At 40.5% G+C, this 16,782-nt stretch overlaps 1 protein-coding gene across 1 annotated transcript in view; it reads left to right on the top strand.

Moving 5' to 3' along the window:
• Positions 1-16,782, top strand: part of nell2a (neural EGFL like 2a) — an 86,047-nt gene that overhangs the window by 60,966 nt on the left and 8,299 nt on the right. The window contains exons 16-17 of the mRNA XM_026175366.2: positions 11,815-11,955; positions 14,972-15,165. Of these exons, the coding sequence (XP_026031151.2) occupies positions 11,815-11,955; positions 14,972-15,165 (335 nt within the window). The remainder of the gene's footprint in view (positions 1-11,814; positions 11,956-14,971; positions 15,166-16,782) is intronic.

Genomic DNA, 16,782 nt, shown 5'->3' on the forward strand with positions numbered 1-16,782 from the left:
AAACTGACTGATGCAGAGATGGAATGGATGAAGCGAGGGGATAGATGGGTGGTTAGAGGGTAGGGGTTAGCAAGTTTTCTCTGCATTTGGATGCGGAATGAGGCTGCTAGAGTTAGGGCTGCCGGAGGAGGAGAGGCAGAGCTGGTGAATGAACATGGAAAAGCTTTCACTAAGTCTGGGCTCCTCACCCCCCCTCACAAGAACCCTGTGAGCTTTTAGAGGTCTCCCCAGGGACTCCACCGCTTCTGCTGCTGCAGCGGCAGACTGACGGCCTGTCATAAGACACCAAACTTCAAGATCCACACGCACACCTATAAGCATGCATTAACGTATGAGAGGATGCCAACAGTTTGCAAATTGTCAGCTGGCCCCCTTATTTCAGGTTTCAGTGTTTTGTGGTATGCATAAGTCGAATATTCCGCGTCTGTGTATGCATGTGAATGTGTTGTTGTCTATTTTTGCTCATGCGTTCTTGTAATTGTGTGCAGTGCACTCGCTGCCTTGTCATTGCCATTCAGGGGGAATAGATGGGGAGGGACAGGGGACACGCAGTGCTGACAGACAGACACCAGCTAGTGGAGAACTCTGACACATCATGAATTATGCAGGGTACAGCTGTGGCTGGGCGCATTCACTTCAGTCATGGATATAAATGTACGCGGGGCCAGCCATGTAATATGTGCCCTGAACATGCCGCATAGTCAACATGGTAGCCCCAGGCTGGAGCTGTATATGTTGTATGGCTTGGGAGAGACGCGCACATGCAGAAATATTATGTTTATTTTTCCGTAATGAATCTGCTTGTTTTTTCAGTACTTTGCTAAGATGTTTTTTACCTACAGAAGTGAAACAAATCGTATTAAAGAATGTCGAGGTCATCTTTTTCAGTGCTTTGTATTCTTATTGCTTATGTGTGTGATGTAGTATAGCACACTAGTCGTTTGCTCACCAAACGAAAACATATTTCTTAGACCATCGTCGATATAATCGTCTAAAAGTGTTTTTATCTTATGAACGGTGGTTAATTCTTAACACACTTTTCTTAATACCCCACTCAAAATCAAACAAGTATACACATCTTCTTAAATCTGGCTGGCTGTGCTATGTGGTACAGTTTAATACTTTTATGAAAACCATAATGCATCCTGCTGTAAACAAGCATAAATGCATACATCAAAAAAGTAAATGAATAAAGAAAAAAAAGAAAGAACTCAGAGGCACTGAAAGCATCATAAAATGTAGCTTAACTTGAAGTTATCAGAGCTTCAAGCTTTCAGCATCTTATATAATCTATGTTGCTAGGTGAAAGTGTAAGAAAGTAAACCCAGTCTACTTTAGTAAATTGGCTGCTTGATGTTGCACTTAAGCCAGATTGGAGCTTCAATTTATGTGAATTATTAAAAAAAAACACAACATAGGTAGAATAGTGCAGTAAAATGAAAAAAAGAGCAATATAAAAAAGGAAAGAAAGTGGCATTTCTGATGAGATTAATGTAATATTGAAAACAGGTCTATTTGGGCATTGGCAACAACTTGCTTTTCAAGGTTGAAGATGAAATATAAGTTATGTACACACACACACACACACACACACACACAGGTAGATGGATAGATAGATAGATAGATAGATAGATAGATAGATAGATAGATAGATAGATAGATAGATAGATAGATAGATAGATAGATAGATAGTAGGGGTGCAACGATATTCGTATCGATATTGAACCGTTCGATACAGTGCTTTCGGTTCGGTACGCATATGTATCGAACAATACAATTTTTTTCAAATTTTTTTTTTTCAATTTTTTTTTTTTTTTTTTTGTGTCCCGTTTGGATCTATAGCCATCAGAATTGTTGTCTTGAGGCCAAGAAAGATGCCAAGAGGATTTATTTTAAGTGGATCATCATATTGGTCCATTTGATTGACCTTTATTATAATTATGAATTTATTTTATTTTCAGTTGCAAACGGGACAGACATGACTGTGGGATAGGACAGGGGGAAAGAATGAAAGAAAGAGGGGGAGAGAAAGAAAGAAAACCAAAGGGGAGAAAAAAAAAGAACAATACAAAATTTGTAATTTATTTTATCAACTTTCCTTCTGACGATGCTGTCTGTGTTGAGCGCTCAGTGAATCTGCATTTGACTACTCCGCCTAGGCTCGTGAGTGCAGCCTAGGCGGAGTAGTCGAACGCAGATTCACTGAGCGCTCAACACAGACAGGATGGTCAGAAGGAAGAGCGCAGGGCAAGCTAGCGAGACAGAAGTGGACCTCCCCACCCTCATTCAGATCTGGCGTTTGGAATTATTTTGGTTTTCATGTGACGTATGACCCTGAAGGTAAGCGAGTCATGGACTAAAGTAAAACAGTATGTTGGATGTGCCATGCAATGCTCAATTACATGGGTGGGAGCTAGTGTGTTAGCGCAGTTAGCTCGTTAACGTGTTGGCCGTCTAGCCCCTCTGTATAGGGTAGCTCGTTAACGGAGATTTGCCGTGTTGTGGCGTTAAGGTTATTTCAACGAGATTAACCTGAAAGCACTAGTGGGAACACAACGAATATGACTGCACATTTACACCGACATCATCCTAGTGCAAAGACAAAAACAAGCATGCATGCTACAAACTTTAGCTGAGTCATTTAGACAGCTGTTAGCACAGGATTCTCCTTATGGAGACCTGATATGTTTAATATGCTGCTGAGAATATAGCCCAGAAGAAACGGATAGTATAGCTTTTATTTTGGAAAGAGACATTTCTCTGTAATAAACTCTCTTTTCCAAAGATGAGTGATTCCTCAATCAGATACAGGGCTCGTAATATCGCTATGTCGGGCTGTCGGGCTATTGTAGGAAGGAAAAATATATGTCAATGCTTTTGCATTCTTTCAGAAATGTAGCTGGGTAATTATGTCATTGGGTGAGCCACTGTCAATATGTGACATATTGAAATCGTGTTTGAATTTGCGCTTGTTTTTTTGCTTTCACTTTGCAATCGCACGAACTGTGTATAGAGAGCGACAGCACTGATCTGTGAGTGATGATAATTTGTGCACCAATTCCTCTGATATCGTCTTATTAATTGTTAGCTTACTATGCAAACATGACAAGTGAAATCTCCCGCAGCTTAAACATGTGAGAGGTTGATCGCGCAGAGAATCGCTGAGCTTATGTGAGTGCGGCAGGATATATATTTCACTACGATGACCTGGATGATTGAGAACCTTCACAGACAGATATATATTTTAGTTCTGCTGAGCCAAATAAGACAGGTCAGGGTGAAGAAGTGACAGCCAAAGAAAAGCTTACCACAAAACGGAGAAGTTATGACAAATCAGACTATAAGGCAAAAAGAAAGTGCAGCTTTATGGTTTCATGGACAAAAGAATTTCTGTGGCTGCAATATGACGAGCTAAAAAACAACACGCACAAGGGTTAGGGTTAAATTTAAAAACTGTACTTTTGTGTTAAAATATATATTTATAATTTTAATAAATGACAAATTAAAAAGGCATGAACATTTTTTTGTATCGAAAAAATATCGAACCGTGACACCAAAGTATCGAACCGAACCGAACCGTGAATTTTGTGTATCGTTGCACCCCTAATGGATAAATAGATAGATAGATAGATAGATAGATGTCAGAAGTAAAGAAATCATCGTGACGCATCATTTTAGACCGCTAAAGGATATTATTACCTTAAATAAAGCCTTTCAGTTGTTTCATATTTACTTCTGAGAAATTCTGCCTCCTCTGTTTTTATACCAAATATTGTTACTGACGTGTTGCCAATTAGCCTCGATAGTTGGATAATGTTCTTCTAGCTCTTTCTTTTTAGTATGATTTACTCATTTCTTAAAATTGTACATTTTCTAAATATTTGATATGTTTCAGTAAAATATAGCTTCATATTTACCTTGCAATATAAAATCCCATAACCACTGTTTTGTATGAATAAAGTAAATTAAATTGGATGCCTTTGCATAACTAGTAAATTGGTAGATATGATGATACCTGCTCATGGCCATGTGATTCAAATCCAGTAATTCCCTGTAAAAAGAAAGTGAAAGAAATTATTTTCATTTGTATAATTAATTTTTTTTCTCTATCCAGTCCCATCTAAAGGTACTTAGCCTTATTAAGATAAGTGGGCAGGAGGAACTATTAATCTATGCATCCTAAAGCATCTCTAGATATGAAACCTTTAGGAAAGCACCTCGTACATGTAAGAAGATTTTGTAAGGCCTTTATAAATATCGTAGCTCTGATAATCTTTTAGCTAACCAAGGACCTGCAATACCTCTATGAAATAATAATGGAAATCCACTCCTTGTTTAGGTTTTAGATTTGTGTTTGCCGACCTGTTCCTACAAGATGAATGGGGAGGTTGTGTCTGCATTTCCTTTATTTTCAGCTCATTAGCTTTTCCTTTCAAGCCTCTCTAAGCCTATTAGGATGCTTGGCCACCAGTTAAAATTTTCTGTCACTGTTCTGTCAGATCTGTAATTAATGGCCATCTCTGCTGTCCTCGGCTGGCCTCTTGCTAGTTTCTCAAAAGGACACTGTGGGATGCTGAAGGGAGAGCAGCATTTGATCAGATGCTCGGGATGGACACCTCTGCCTTTCATCTCTCAATTCATCTGCAGTCTCGAATCCTTGTGAGCAGTTTTAATCAGCAGGTCCAAATTACGCAGAGGCTATTTTAGCATCGACAAAGTTCTTTGAGGACAAGGAGAAAGAGATAAAAGATTTTTATGTTTGGTGTTAATGATACAATTTAGATTTGTCACTCCTACACACTCCTGGAGGCTAATGTTCAAGAGCACGATCAAGGAGTGCTGGTGCAGCACACCTACACTGTAAAATGATGTTTTATTGAAAGAAAAAAACGCCACACTTGGTTACTAAAGTTACAATCATTTGGCAGCACACGTCTTCCTTCAAAGTCTTGTTCTCATGAAGAGACTTAATCTAAAGAGAATGTGTCTTTTCATCAGTGTTGCTAAATTGTTTGCTTTACCAAAGAAATATTCTACGAGTTTTAGCAACCTTTGCTCAAATATTTCTTCCTGTTGTGAGAAAAGGGAAAAGAAGAAGGATGGGAAGTGAGGAAATCATTTGTTTGAGGAGGCAATGGGTGAATAGTTGAGTGGGGAAGAAATGATATTTAATTAGTGGGTGATAGCAGATACGAGGGCATAAGAGTAGAATAGAAGAGACAAAAAGTTGGAGAATAAAGGAAGGGAATTATAACAGGGTATAAAAAATGGAAGGGGCGGGTGGGGGGGAGCAGTGAAGAAGAGGAGGAGGATAGGAGGAGACGCGGGGATGGCCAGTGAGTTCATGAGGAAACCTTGAAGGCAGTGAGAGAGTGCTGAAGTCATGCTGGCATATTGACTGGGACAGAGAGCAGAACGGGGCCAGACAAACAATTTGTTCCCTCAGAACTCATTTACATTGATGTTGAACTCGAGGAGGGTTGTCAGAGTTTTAGACAACATGACAGATTAGACAGAGAAAAAAGAAGAGCGGCTTGAAAGACGGACTAAACGGCAGATATACCAGATATCCGACAACCCCAGTCACGCAGGCCGGAAGATAAATATCAAATAAAAACACATTCAGATGATAGGGCCAGCACTAAGTGTTTTATTATTATATACAGAGAGATGGGTTGCATGTGTATGAAAGCGGACCACTCCAGGGTAAATTTTATAACACTGCCAACAGTTATTGGAGCTGCTGATTGTTATAATTTGAAACAGCGAGAGCAACGGTGTGTGTCCCTACAATAGCCTGCATCTTTGAAAGCTTCCCTAGGCACCTCCCACCCACCACTAATGAATATCTAAAACCACATTCATTTTTTTTCCACCCTCTTGACAGCTCCCGTGATGCATCTCTGACAGCTCCCATGATGCATCACTGCAACGCTCCCTCCTTCCCTCCACAATTTACCCACAAGGCCTCGGGGCCCGCTCAAGCGGCTTGTTTAAGCACAGTGATTATGTATTCATTATTTATTTAGCGTCGGCCTTTCAAAGCACTCTCTCCATCACCTGTAATTAGTGTGTCTTAATTAGGCCTCGCTAATGGCCGGAGTTGTCGTTTAGCTGCGCGCAACCTGCTGCTTCTACCTAAATTACACATCTCACAGGGATAGGCGACCACTGTACCTGCTGCAATGCAGCGATCTGCACTGGCCACAGAACAGCTAGAGTACATTTAAATTAAAATGCTTGCTTTTACTCTGCAGGCTAGTATACACTAGATCTGTAAATGATATGTTTTGTGCTCTCCTTTGAGAGAGGAAGAAATTGTCATTATTTTGAAAAACGCATATGTGGAGCAATGTAAGCATCCTTTTGGTGTTTATATCAGTCTGGCATGAAATCAGTAAGATTTACACTGATTTTCACTGAACACAGCTACATTGCATTAGGTGAAAAAACTTACTTTAACAGTGAGAATAAAACAAACCTTAAAGCCAGAACAACTGGATTAAAGCTTCTTAAATATTCCACTAATCTAATAGCAATCGTCAATCGATCTGTGGGTTCGTCATCATCATGGGAAATTGCACATTCCACTCTACACATTGCATTTTTTATGTTATTAGTATTAAAGCTCAAATATTTGCCTTTCAGTATGACCGGTTCAATTCATTCAAATTTCCTTTGACTCAAACTTTGAGTCATAGTATTGTAAGAAGCATTTTTATGCAGACATGCATGCATTTCTGTGAAGAAGAACATTTTACTGTGCACCATTTGCTGTCTATCCACCACAGCATGCTAATCTTGAAGTGCTGAAAGGCGTGCAGACACATGGCAGTTTTATTAAATACAGTACATGTACAATACCATGTGATAACTTACACTACATGTAAATGTAAACTCTTTAATCGGCCTTCTCTTTTGGCCTGGATCTACAACCTGCAAATGTCAATCACAAGCTGGGGCACACCGAGCCTCTGGCCGCTTTGACCACTGAACAAGAAAAAATAAAATAAAAAAATGACTGTGTCCTGTTTGTTGTAAAATGAGAGAGCAGCAGTACTTTGTGCAATTTTTAAAGCAGCGGTCCCCAACCCCCGGGCCTCGGACCGGTACCGGTCCGTGAGTCGTTTGGTACCGGGCCGCGAGAGTTGAGGCTCAGGTGTGGAAATTTATGGTTTTCAGGGTTTTATCGGTTTTCAGCGTTATTTTGTTATCGCTTTTATCGTTTACTCGGTTTTCCTGGGTCTTTTCACCTGTGTTATGAATAAATTTTATTTTTTTCGGTACCGGTACTAGTTTTATTTTGTTGTATTTATCCGCGACACCTTAAAGGCCGGTCCGTGAAAATATTGTCGGGCATAAACTGGTCCGTGGCGCAAAAAAGGTTGGGGACCGCTGTTTTAAAGTACTGAAATTACTGTGCTGGCCTTAATGGTTAGTTTGAGGTAATTATAAATTGCTGCACTTATCTTGATGGACATTTTTAATTTTATTTATGTTGAAACTTTGCATATTGACAGTTTTCAGTTCTTCAGTGCCTTAACCTTTATAGCAGAAAATGTGGACAATTACAACTTGTGAAGGTTATGTTCCTTCTTTTTTTAAAGTCCTGTCTGCGATACAGTGAACCAGTCATGTACATGGGTTGACTTTTAATTGTTAATACAAATAAATACTGTCATTGCAGATTCAAAAGTCCCTTCTAGCATGACTTCTGGTATTATAAGCTTCAAATTAGAAGTTTCCAGCACATGTTTATTTTGTGTCTCAATGCTCTTGTTAGCTCATCTATCAAACACATCCATACTCTCAGGCAGATGTTTTGCGATTAAAGGACCTCTCTGGGTTTTTTCCTTCTATTTTTATAACTAAAACAACCATCGCAAAGCAGTTTGTAGTCTCAGCTGTAGGCCTGCTTTAAAGGGTTGGGGAGACTTGCATGCAGACTGATTGCATTCTGTATGCTCTTGCAGCTACCAGTTGTTCACCAGACTTGTTTCCAATTTGCCGTGATTACTCATCCACTCTCCTACTCAAGTGCTTGCAGATATGGATTTGCTTTTCAGTGTCTGTTTCATCTTCAGGAAGTCAGTGTGTAACTAAGTTTGCCTTAGGTTTCACAGCGATTGATTTATGTGAGTTCACTCTTTCTCTTAATGAAGACTGAGGATCAGTGACAATCACTCAATTACACTTCACTATACATAAAAGAACAGCGATCAGCAATCCATTTCTTACGTTATCGCCTCCGCAAACATTATTATCGACTCTCCGGTCTTTTCTCAGCCTTTATTTTAAACCTGATCTGACATGACAAATTCAGCCTATTTTAAAATCCACTTATATTCCACTGGCATTTGACTTGACAAATGGCAGGGTGAGCTGTTGGTGTGAATAATTCTTCCCTGTGCCAATCAGGATTATCAGGTGGACTTGCAGGGAAATGGAAATCCTTTTGAATTAGGTTACTGTACGGGAGATGTACACGTGGCAGCAGTGACAGGCTTTGCAATGAGTGATGCAAGGCAGCAGAATTGCATCCTAACCCCTAGGGCTATCTGTCAGTCAAAGAAGGGAAGAAAAAAAAAACAGGGGAGGAAGAATAGTGAAGGGAAGGAAAGCTGGAAGGGGAAGTCAAAGAATTGCACCTTTTATGCATCAGAATAGCCAGTGAGAATGATGTGAAGTGGTGTTCAGGAGCAGAAACAATGAAAGGTAGACATGAAGAGAAGAGGTAGGCTAAACTCATCTCTAAACTCTGGCTTTTTCTGCTCAGAGGGGGAGAAAACCACAGGGATTAGCAGCGGTGACAATTAGAGCACCTCTATTTTTGCATTAGATTTGAGACAGGCGGCTGGCGGAAAAAGGTAACACACGGACAGGTGAAGGCAGAGAATGAATATAAAGGGAGGAAGGGTGGTTCGTGGCAGAGTGGCATAACAAGCCCAGGAGGAGGGCAGAGAAAAGATGGTCCTCTTGTTTCTCACTTTGTCCTCTGAGAGCTGCCTTAATAGAGCCCTTGTTTCCAGGCTGCCACTCAGGATAACGAGTAGAATAACTGCAGTGTCTCTTCAACGATTCCTCCTCCATCTCCTCGTCTTTCTAATTTTTCTTCCTACTCCTCTTTCTGTCCTCCACCTTCTTGCGTTTATCTTTGTTCTCCTCCTCATCCGGCCCATCCTCTTCCCCTGCGTAGGTATTTCTGTGTTGTTTTTCTAGTCTTTCATGCAGTGAGGTAAGTCCAAAATAACTGCTGTACCGCTGCCTTGACCTCTCCAGGAGAGAGAAGCATTTTTTTATTTTTTTATTTTTTTGTGATGGTGATGGGGGTTTTTTGGACTGGGTTTTATTTTTCCAGTGCAGAGAGGTAAAAAAAAAAAGAAAAGAAGAAGAAGCACGACATGATTTAACAAGTAAAAATACAGCCATCCACTTCTGTGATTCAACAAAAGCGAAAGCGCCATGATTCAGTAGTGACGGCGCTCCTCGGCAGCGCCCTTGTCTGACTGTCGCTGTTGATGGTTTAATTACAACGATCCTCCAGATGATAAAAGGGGAGGCAAGACTTTTTGTGTGTGTGTGCAAGCGTGCCGCATCTCCGCTGCACCTCGCACACCGAGCCTTGTCGGATCCAAGGTGCGACAACAATGAGTTGCATTGTCCTAAAACATTGCAGCACTTTAAAGGTTGATTTGACAGAAGGCTGAAAAGCGCTGCGCCATAATTGTAGCTGACAAGGTTTGCGAAGATAAAAAGGGGAAGAAAGACAAACCTTTTGCTGAAGGTGTAACCCGCTGTTGTTACAACCAGACAGCCGAGCGTTTTAAATACACCTGAATGAAACTGGCTGAAAATAACCCATTAGCATATTTTTAGACTGACTTCGCCCTCGGTGTTTGTTATAAATAGAATCTGACTACTCAGTTGTACTTTGAACTACTTCACACAACCGCATTGGAGAGAAGAGAATCATTCCAACAAATTCAGCATGATTTCTTTTTCATATACTGGCAACACCACCTCACGCAGCTCCTCCCTTTAAAACCTCCCAGCGCTTTTATCGCCCCTGGAATTCACAGGCAACAAAGAGCATTGGATATTTCTCTTCAGGAGTGGGGTGAATTCATATTCATTTTCAAAGATCGGCTGGTTATGCTATTTGCTGCAGACTCGCGATTTAAACAGCGTCCTTTAAAGCCAACATTGCTGTCCTTAGGGGGGGGAAATAAGGTGCTCCTTTCTCACCAAACTGATATAATTGGTGAAGTGTGTTTCACTTTTAAAGTCTGCCAGCTTGTAGGAGCGAGATTTTTTTAAACCTCACCAATGTGGAAAGTTTTTTTTTTTGTAATTTTAGAAAACCTGCAGTTCATGCAGACAAATGCGGGTGATTTTTAAATAGATAAAACCCTAATCTGTGGGACATTTGATCAACGATTAATCTGCTGCAGAATTCTATTAAAAGGCTGAGGGCTCATTAGCCAATAGATCTTAATCCCATTACTGCCTGGGCGGTGGAAGGGGGGGGGGCTCAACCATGAGCCCGTCTGCCTGTAGCTCTGTGGGGGATACTGTTGCAGGCAGTCGCAGAGAAGGTCATACACGGCACACTGCCATTTTCATAATGAGAGCAGAGCATCATGCATCATGCACAATCATAAAAAAGCCATCACTGGCTATGCAGACACATTTAATCACGGTGCATGTCTGGACCTAACATATTTAGCCCCACTGCGTAATAACAGGCTTTATTTCCTCTCTCGTGTGGGCCCGGTCCTTAGTTTAATTAAATGCGAGCTAAAATATCAGAGTAATCTTTCTCTCTGTGTGTATTAGGCTCATTGTTGAAACCTGTATTGGATTTGTTCTTGGTTGCTGCTTGCAAGGCCGCTCGTCGTAATGAAAGGGTCGAAGGTTGGCCAGCTGTAGGCAGAAAGACTGAAAGAGAAAAATGAGAATTAAACAGAATAAAAGAGATAAAAGCAAAAGAAAAATGCACCCAAGAAGAAAGTCAGAACGTGTAAGCTAAACAGAAGAGCTGAAGGAGGCAGCGTCAAGGATATTTCTAAGTGGACCTCTGTGAAAACAAACATCACCTCCATCTATTGACAGCCACCCACAGGTTGTTAGAAGCTGTGCCAAAGGCATTATAGAAACTCCTTTGTCCGAGCAGAGTTGTAGAAAACTGTGCACGCACTGTGGAATTTATTTGTTTTACTGCATATTTTGATGAGAAGATGAGACTGCAAAGGAGCTTTATGGCCTCTTCAGATACAAGCTAGTAACATCTCTGTCTTCCTACAGTAAACTATTTTTAGCTGCTTCTTTACTCACAAGGGGGTTGCCATGGAAGGTAGCTCCACGTGTTTGATTTGGCAGATTTTCTTTATGCCAGATGCCCTTTCTGACACAACCCAAAGGGATTTGTGTCTCCTCTCAGGATCGAACCGGGGATCTTTCGCGCGTATAAGCCACCATACTGCGGAGCCGCTCCCCGCCGCTGTCTTCCTAGAATAAGCTTGTTATGTTAGATTCATTCATTCCCTGCTATCTTTTATTGATACAGATGTCCTTCTCTGGCTGTGAAACTATGCTTGATCAATAAAGCCTTCGGACCAGATTTACTGATATGCTAGACATGTTGTTTTATCAATTATGAATCAGTCGGTGTTGAAAATGCCTGCCAGGCAAGAATGCAGCTGAGCACCCTCATTCACTGTACAAAACTATTTTGAACCAACATGATATGTTGACTAAATCCGAGGTGACTTTTCTTTTTCTTCATTTCTTTTCTTATCTTCTCTCCGTCTCCAGATATTGATGAGTGTGCGGACGGCTTTGTCGAGTGCGACAGTAAATCCACTTGTGTCAACTTGCCCGGCTGGTATCACTGTGAGTGCCGGGATGGGTACCATGACAACGGCCTGTTTTCCGCCAATGGGGAATCATGTATAGGTGAGTAGCCCGCCTTCACATACACAACACAAATATTGGCGATAAAGTTGTTTCAGGTTAATTACGTCTTTATTTAGCACACCACACGACACAGTAAAAAAATGAACACATAATTGGGACATTTCACACACTAAAAAAAGAAAATAAGTCGAATAATTCAGATCATTTATAAAAAAGTACATAAATATGATCGTGTAAAATTCTGAAAGTCTTAAAAGAAGTTGGTAGAAATTTCACACTTACCAAAACTAGACCTAAAAATTTTTATTTTAATGTTTTGTTTTTTTTAAGAATTGTGTTTATAAGTCTATCCAATTCTAAAAAAAAAATGCCAAAAATGTGTCCTGTTGGAATTGACATAACGCTACGCCATAGAGAGAAAACTGGAAGCTGTTTCAGGCAGGAAACATACATAACATACTTCACTCTCCTCACGTTATATAACAAACAAACAATCCCAGTTATACAGTCCCAATCAAAAGTTTAAAGCCACACCTCCTTAAAAAAAGTACACCCCCCCCCCCCCCCCCCCGAAAACAGAAATCAAAGTTCCAAACATGAACTCATTAATGATTAGCTCCACCGTTATTGCTGATAATTTCAAAAATTCAGTGTGGCATGCTTGATGCAAGTGTTTCCATGAGGTGAGTGGGAACATTTCTCCAAGTGGTGAAGACGGCCGCATGAAGGGCATCAAAATGTCCATTTTTGTAAACTTCCCTGCCGTCCATCCCCAAAGCTTCTCAACTGGATTTAGATCAGGGGAACACACAGGATGGTTCAAAAGCGTGATTGGGAAATCACTCTTTTGGACCTGGAAGAAGTCCCTTGTCCTGTGAACATTGTGTACTGTAGCATTGTCCTGCTGATAAACCCACTGGTTACCACACAGACGAGGGCCCTCAATCATGAGGGATGCTCTCTGCAACATCTGGACATAGCTAGCGGCTGTTTGACGCCCCTGCACCTCCTGAAGCTCCATTGTTCCACTTAAGGGAAAAGACCATTATGGCGCCCCCTCCACCGTGGCGTGTAAAAAACATCTAAGGTGGGATCTGCTCATCATGCCAGTAACATTGGAAATCAAGAGGACCAACAAGGTTACATTTTTCTCATCAGAGAATAAAACTTTCTTCCACCTTTCAATGTCCCATGTTTGGTGCTCTCTTGCAAAGTCCAAACGCTCAGTGCTGTGGCATTCAAGCAGACGAGGCCTTTGAAGACCTTTTTTGTTTTTGAATCCCTTCAGTCTCAGATGCCGTCTGATGGTTATGGGGCTGCAATCGGTGCTAGTAACGGCCTTAATCTGGGTCGAGGATCGTCCAGTGTCTTGGTGGACAGCCAATTGGATTCTCTGGCTCAGTGCTGGTGAAATTATTTTTGTTTTCCACTTGACTTTTTTGTTCCATAACCCAGATCAGGATCATTTAAGAAATTCCAGATAACTGTACTACTGCGTCCCACCTCAGCAGCGACGGCGCGCTGCAAGAGACCCTGCATATGCAGTTCAGCAACCCGACAATGTTGAAAAATGGAATGGTTTTTTTTGGCTTTGCCATCAGAACGTCATGACAGTGTGACTACCTGACAGAAAATGACAATGAATCCACATTTTTACACAGATTTTGCCTTTCAAAGGCATGTGGTCTTAAACTTTTCATCAGCTGTAAAACAGCCTGTTTCAGTTAAAGCATTGTTTTCAATAAATTGCATGCTCAAAAAAACATTTTGTCTCTCTCCCATTTCTTCTTGTTGCATTTTGAAGCTTACTTTGAACCTTGTTAAGATCCAACCATGCAAAATATGTTTGTTTTTTTTTGACATTTTTCAAGTGGTCCAAAAATTTTGATATGGACTGTTGAGCATTTCTCATCTGTCTGCTATTTCAACCCCTCCATCACCCCAGCATCCAACCTGAGTGATCTCAGAGCACAAATGCCCAACTTTACTGTAGCAACTCAGTTTTCAAGTTATTTGACTTAATTAGAGTAAAGCCTGCTCAAGAGGATAAGGCACCTACTTTATCAATATTTGACCTTAATTTTTTCAAGTCCTTGCATTAATTGAGGATTAAATTCCAGTTCATACATTTCAGCAATGCAAGAATGCCACAGACCGCTATTAATGGCAACACCCATTCATTTTCTATTGACAGGCTTTTTATGCCTCATTTTTATCACATCATTAAGTCCCTCTCTTTGAGTCCCAGTATCAGGATTGAGGGCTTCAAATTACAAAAGCCGGCACTGAAAATAGTGCTTCTGAAATCTGAACCTTAAGAAAAAAAATCTTAAGTGATCCACTTTGAAAAACTCACTTAACTTTTGAGATGTTTTTTTTCGGTGTTGTTTTATTTTTGAAACGTTTGTGTGCCTGTATGATTGCATAGATATGTTGTTAGGAGTTGCGTTTTCCTTCCTAAAAATATCACATTTCCTTTTGCAGCCTGTTCATTTTCGGAAACATTCTCTCTGATTCAGCCTGTCAGAAAAAAGTGTCAGCTGTCAAAACGGAAACCCTCAATCTACAGTAACAATAGTGCTAGCGCTGCTCCACTCGTTGACCCAATCTTAGCTGTCAGTTTGAGTTGTGAGAGGAAAAGGAGGGAGAAAAAAGTGCATTAAAACCACCCTAAAAAAAATAGCCTGTGTGTTCGTCACAAAGCAAAGTTATAATTTTGCCAAAAGTGGGTTTCTGGGTTACATTACAGCTGTATACTGCGTGTTCCCAGCAAGATTTGAAAAATGTTCTATTGCTGCACGTTACAATTGCATTTCAAATCCTCTATTCAGCGATTTTCACATACAGAGAGGCAGGGCACTGTTGTCCTGAAAGAGATAAAAGCATGGCTGCTCACCGACATATAAGAGCATCAACATTTACAGGGAAAACTGCTTTTACCTTATCGCCCTGCTATTAAAGCAACATTACTGGTCTTGTAATAAAAAAAAGAAAGAAGAAACTGTTATCTGCACAGAGCATATGTATGATGTCATGCTTTTTGTATTCCCTGCAGATATTAATGAATGCAAGACAGGAAGGAACACCTGTGCCAACGACACAGTGTGCTTCAACCTGGAAGGAGGCTATGACTGTCGGTGCCCCCACGGGCACAACTGCACCGGCGACTGTATCCATGACAACAAGGTCAAGCACAGCGGGCAAATCTGGGTGCTGGACAGCGATAGGTGCTCGGTGTGCTCCTGCCAGGTAATGAACAGGCTGAGACATATGCAGAGAATACAGAGACAAGGAAAGCTGAGAGGAAAAGCAAAGAAACAAACAAACCAAGAACAGAGTAACAAAGCAGAGGTAAATGGATCCGCTGAAACAGAAAGAGGCAGACAAGTGAAAAGACGAGGAAACGTGTCCACGGCTGTATATAGCCGAGTAATGATTTCCCCTGTCTCTCTGACGCGTGCACACTTTTACAGTATGTGCGTTCAGCTGATCCAGGCGTGAAACGTTTTCAGCGCTGTTATTTTTCACTCTGCTTTCCAAGTGTTTAAACCAGAAATACAATAATATAACAAAGCAAATGTAAACCTGGTTTTCTTTCGGAATGATGTTGTTCCCCACAGGACCAATCAGCAGCAAGCGTCACTTTGTTTTATCCTGTAGTCAGAGTGCTTCTCTTTAAACAAGCAGTGACATTTTATTAAAACAACAACTAAAGCGCAGCAGTGCAACAAATGATTCTTTCCCTTTTTAATTTTTAATTAGACATGACATGTGATAATTGATGTAGGACAAATGGGAGACCACCTTTGGGCATTGTCACACCCCATCAACAGCAAACATTTGCACCCAGCTTTGGCAACTTTGAAGTGCGAATTAGCTCCTGAGTGACCTTTCGAAATTCAAAAAGTCTAAAAATGTAAAATCGTCTTAGCAAATTGCATTTCATTTACTGCCTCTGTGGAAATTGGAAATTGTAGCATTCACCCAGTCATGGTAAACAGATGGCAAGAAGTGCAACTACAGATTTTCGTCATGCTACAGTGATTGCTGTTGATTTCTTAGCAGCTAAAGAAAGAGGTACAAGTCTCAAAAAGCTGTTGGAGATTAAAACAGAGGTAGAAAGGCTCAAAATTGACCGTAATACGCATTGTATTTATTATTTTTCCCAGTTTTTGCTATTTTCTTAATGACAGAACAGTTTTAAATCTTTGCAGTATTGTACAGAAATAGCTTGATTCTTTATTAATGATTGGCTTTTACATATAACAAGCCACAGGTGAGGATATTTCAGTTTGTCCTTCTTTGTAAAGAGATCATTAAAAGTCACCAACACTGACTGTAACCAGTGGCTAAGGGCAGTAAAGCAAATGTATTTCAGTAATAACCAGAAGGCTCCTGGTTCCAGTCTCACATCTCCTTTTTCTTTTTTTAGTCTTTTGGCCTGCCAGCTTCCTAAATGACTCTTCCCTTAATATTAATTTAATAATGTGTGTGGAGCTAAACATTTATTACCGGCAGAAGATCAGACAATTTACCACACGTGTAACTTTCAGTCTTTATTACCTCTGTCTGGGAGGTTATGTTTTTGGTAGCATTTGCATGCATGGCGTTCTGTCCGTTAACACGATAGCTTGAAAAGATTTGAATGAATTCTGATCAAACTTACATCCACCAAGGTCTCCAAGGTCAATGTAATGATTTCAAAAAGCTATTTTAGAAATTATACTTACAATTTTACATTTGACCCCCAACCTCTCCTTCCTCTCCTAAAGGTCAAAACAATAATAATACTTTTTAGTGCTATTTATTACAACTATGTTTGTTCCTGCCGTTGTTTGTATTGAGAACATATAGGCATATAGGGAA

Source organism: Astatotilapia calliptera, chromosome 7 (assembly GCF_964374335.1).
Source record: "Astatotilapia calliptera chromosome 7, fAstCal68.1, whole genome shotgun sequence".
Taxonomy (NCBI): Eukaryota; Metazoa; Chordata; class Actinopteri; order Cichliformes; family Cichlidae; genus Astatotilapia; species Astatotilapia calliptera.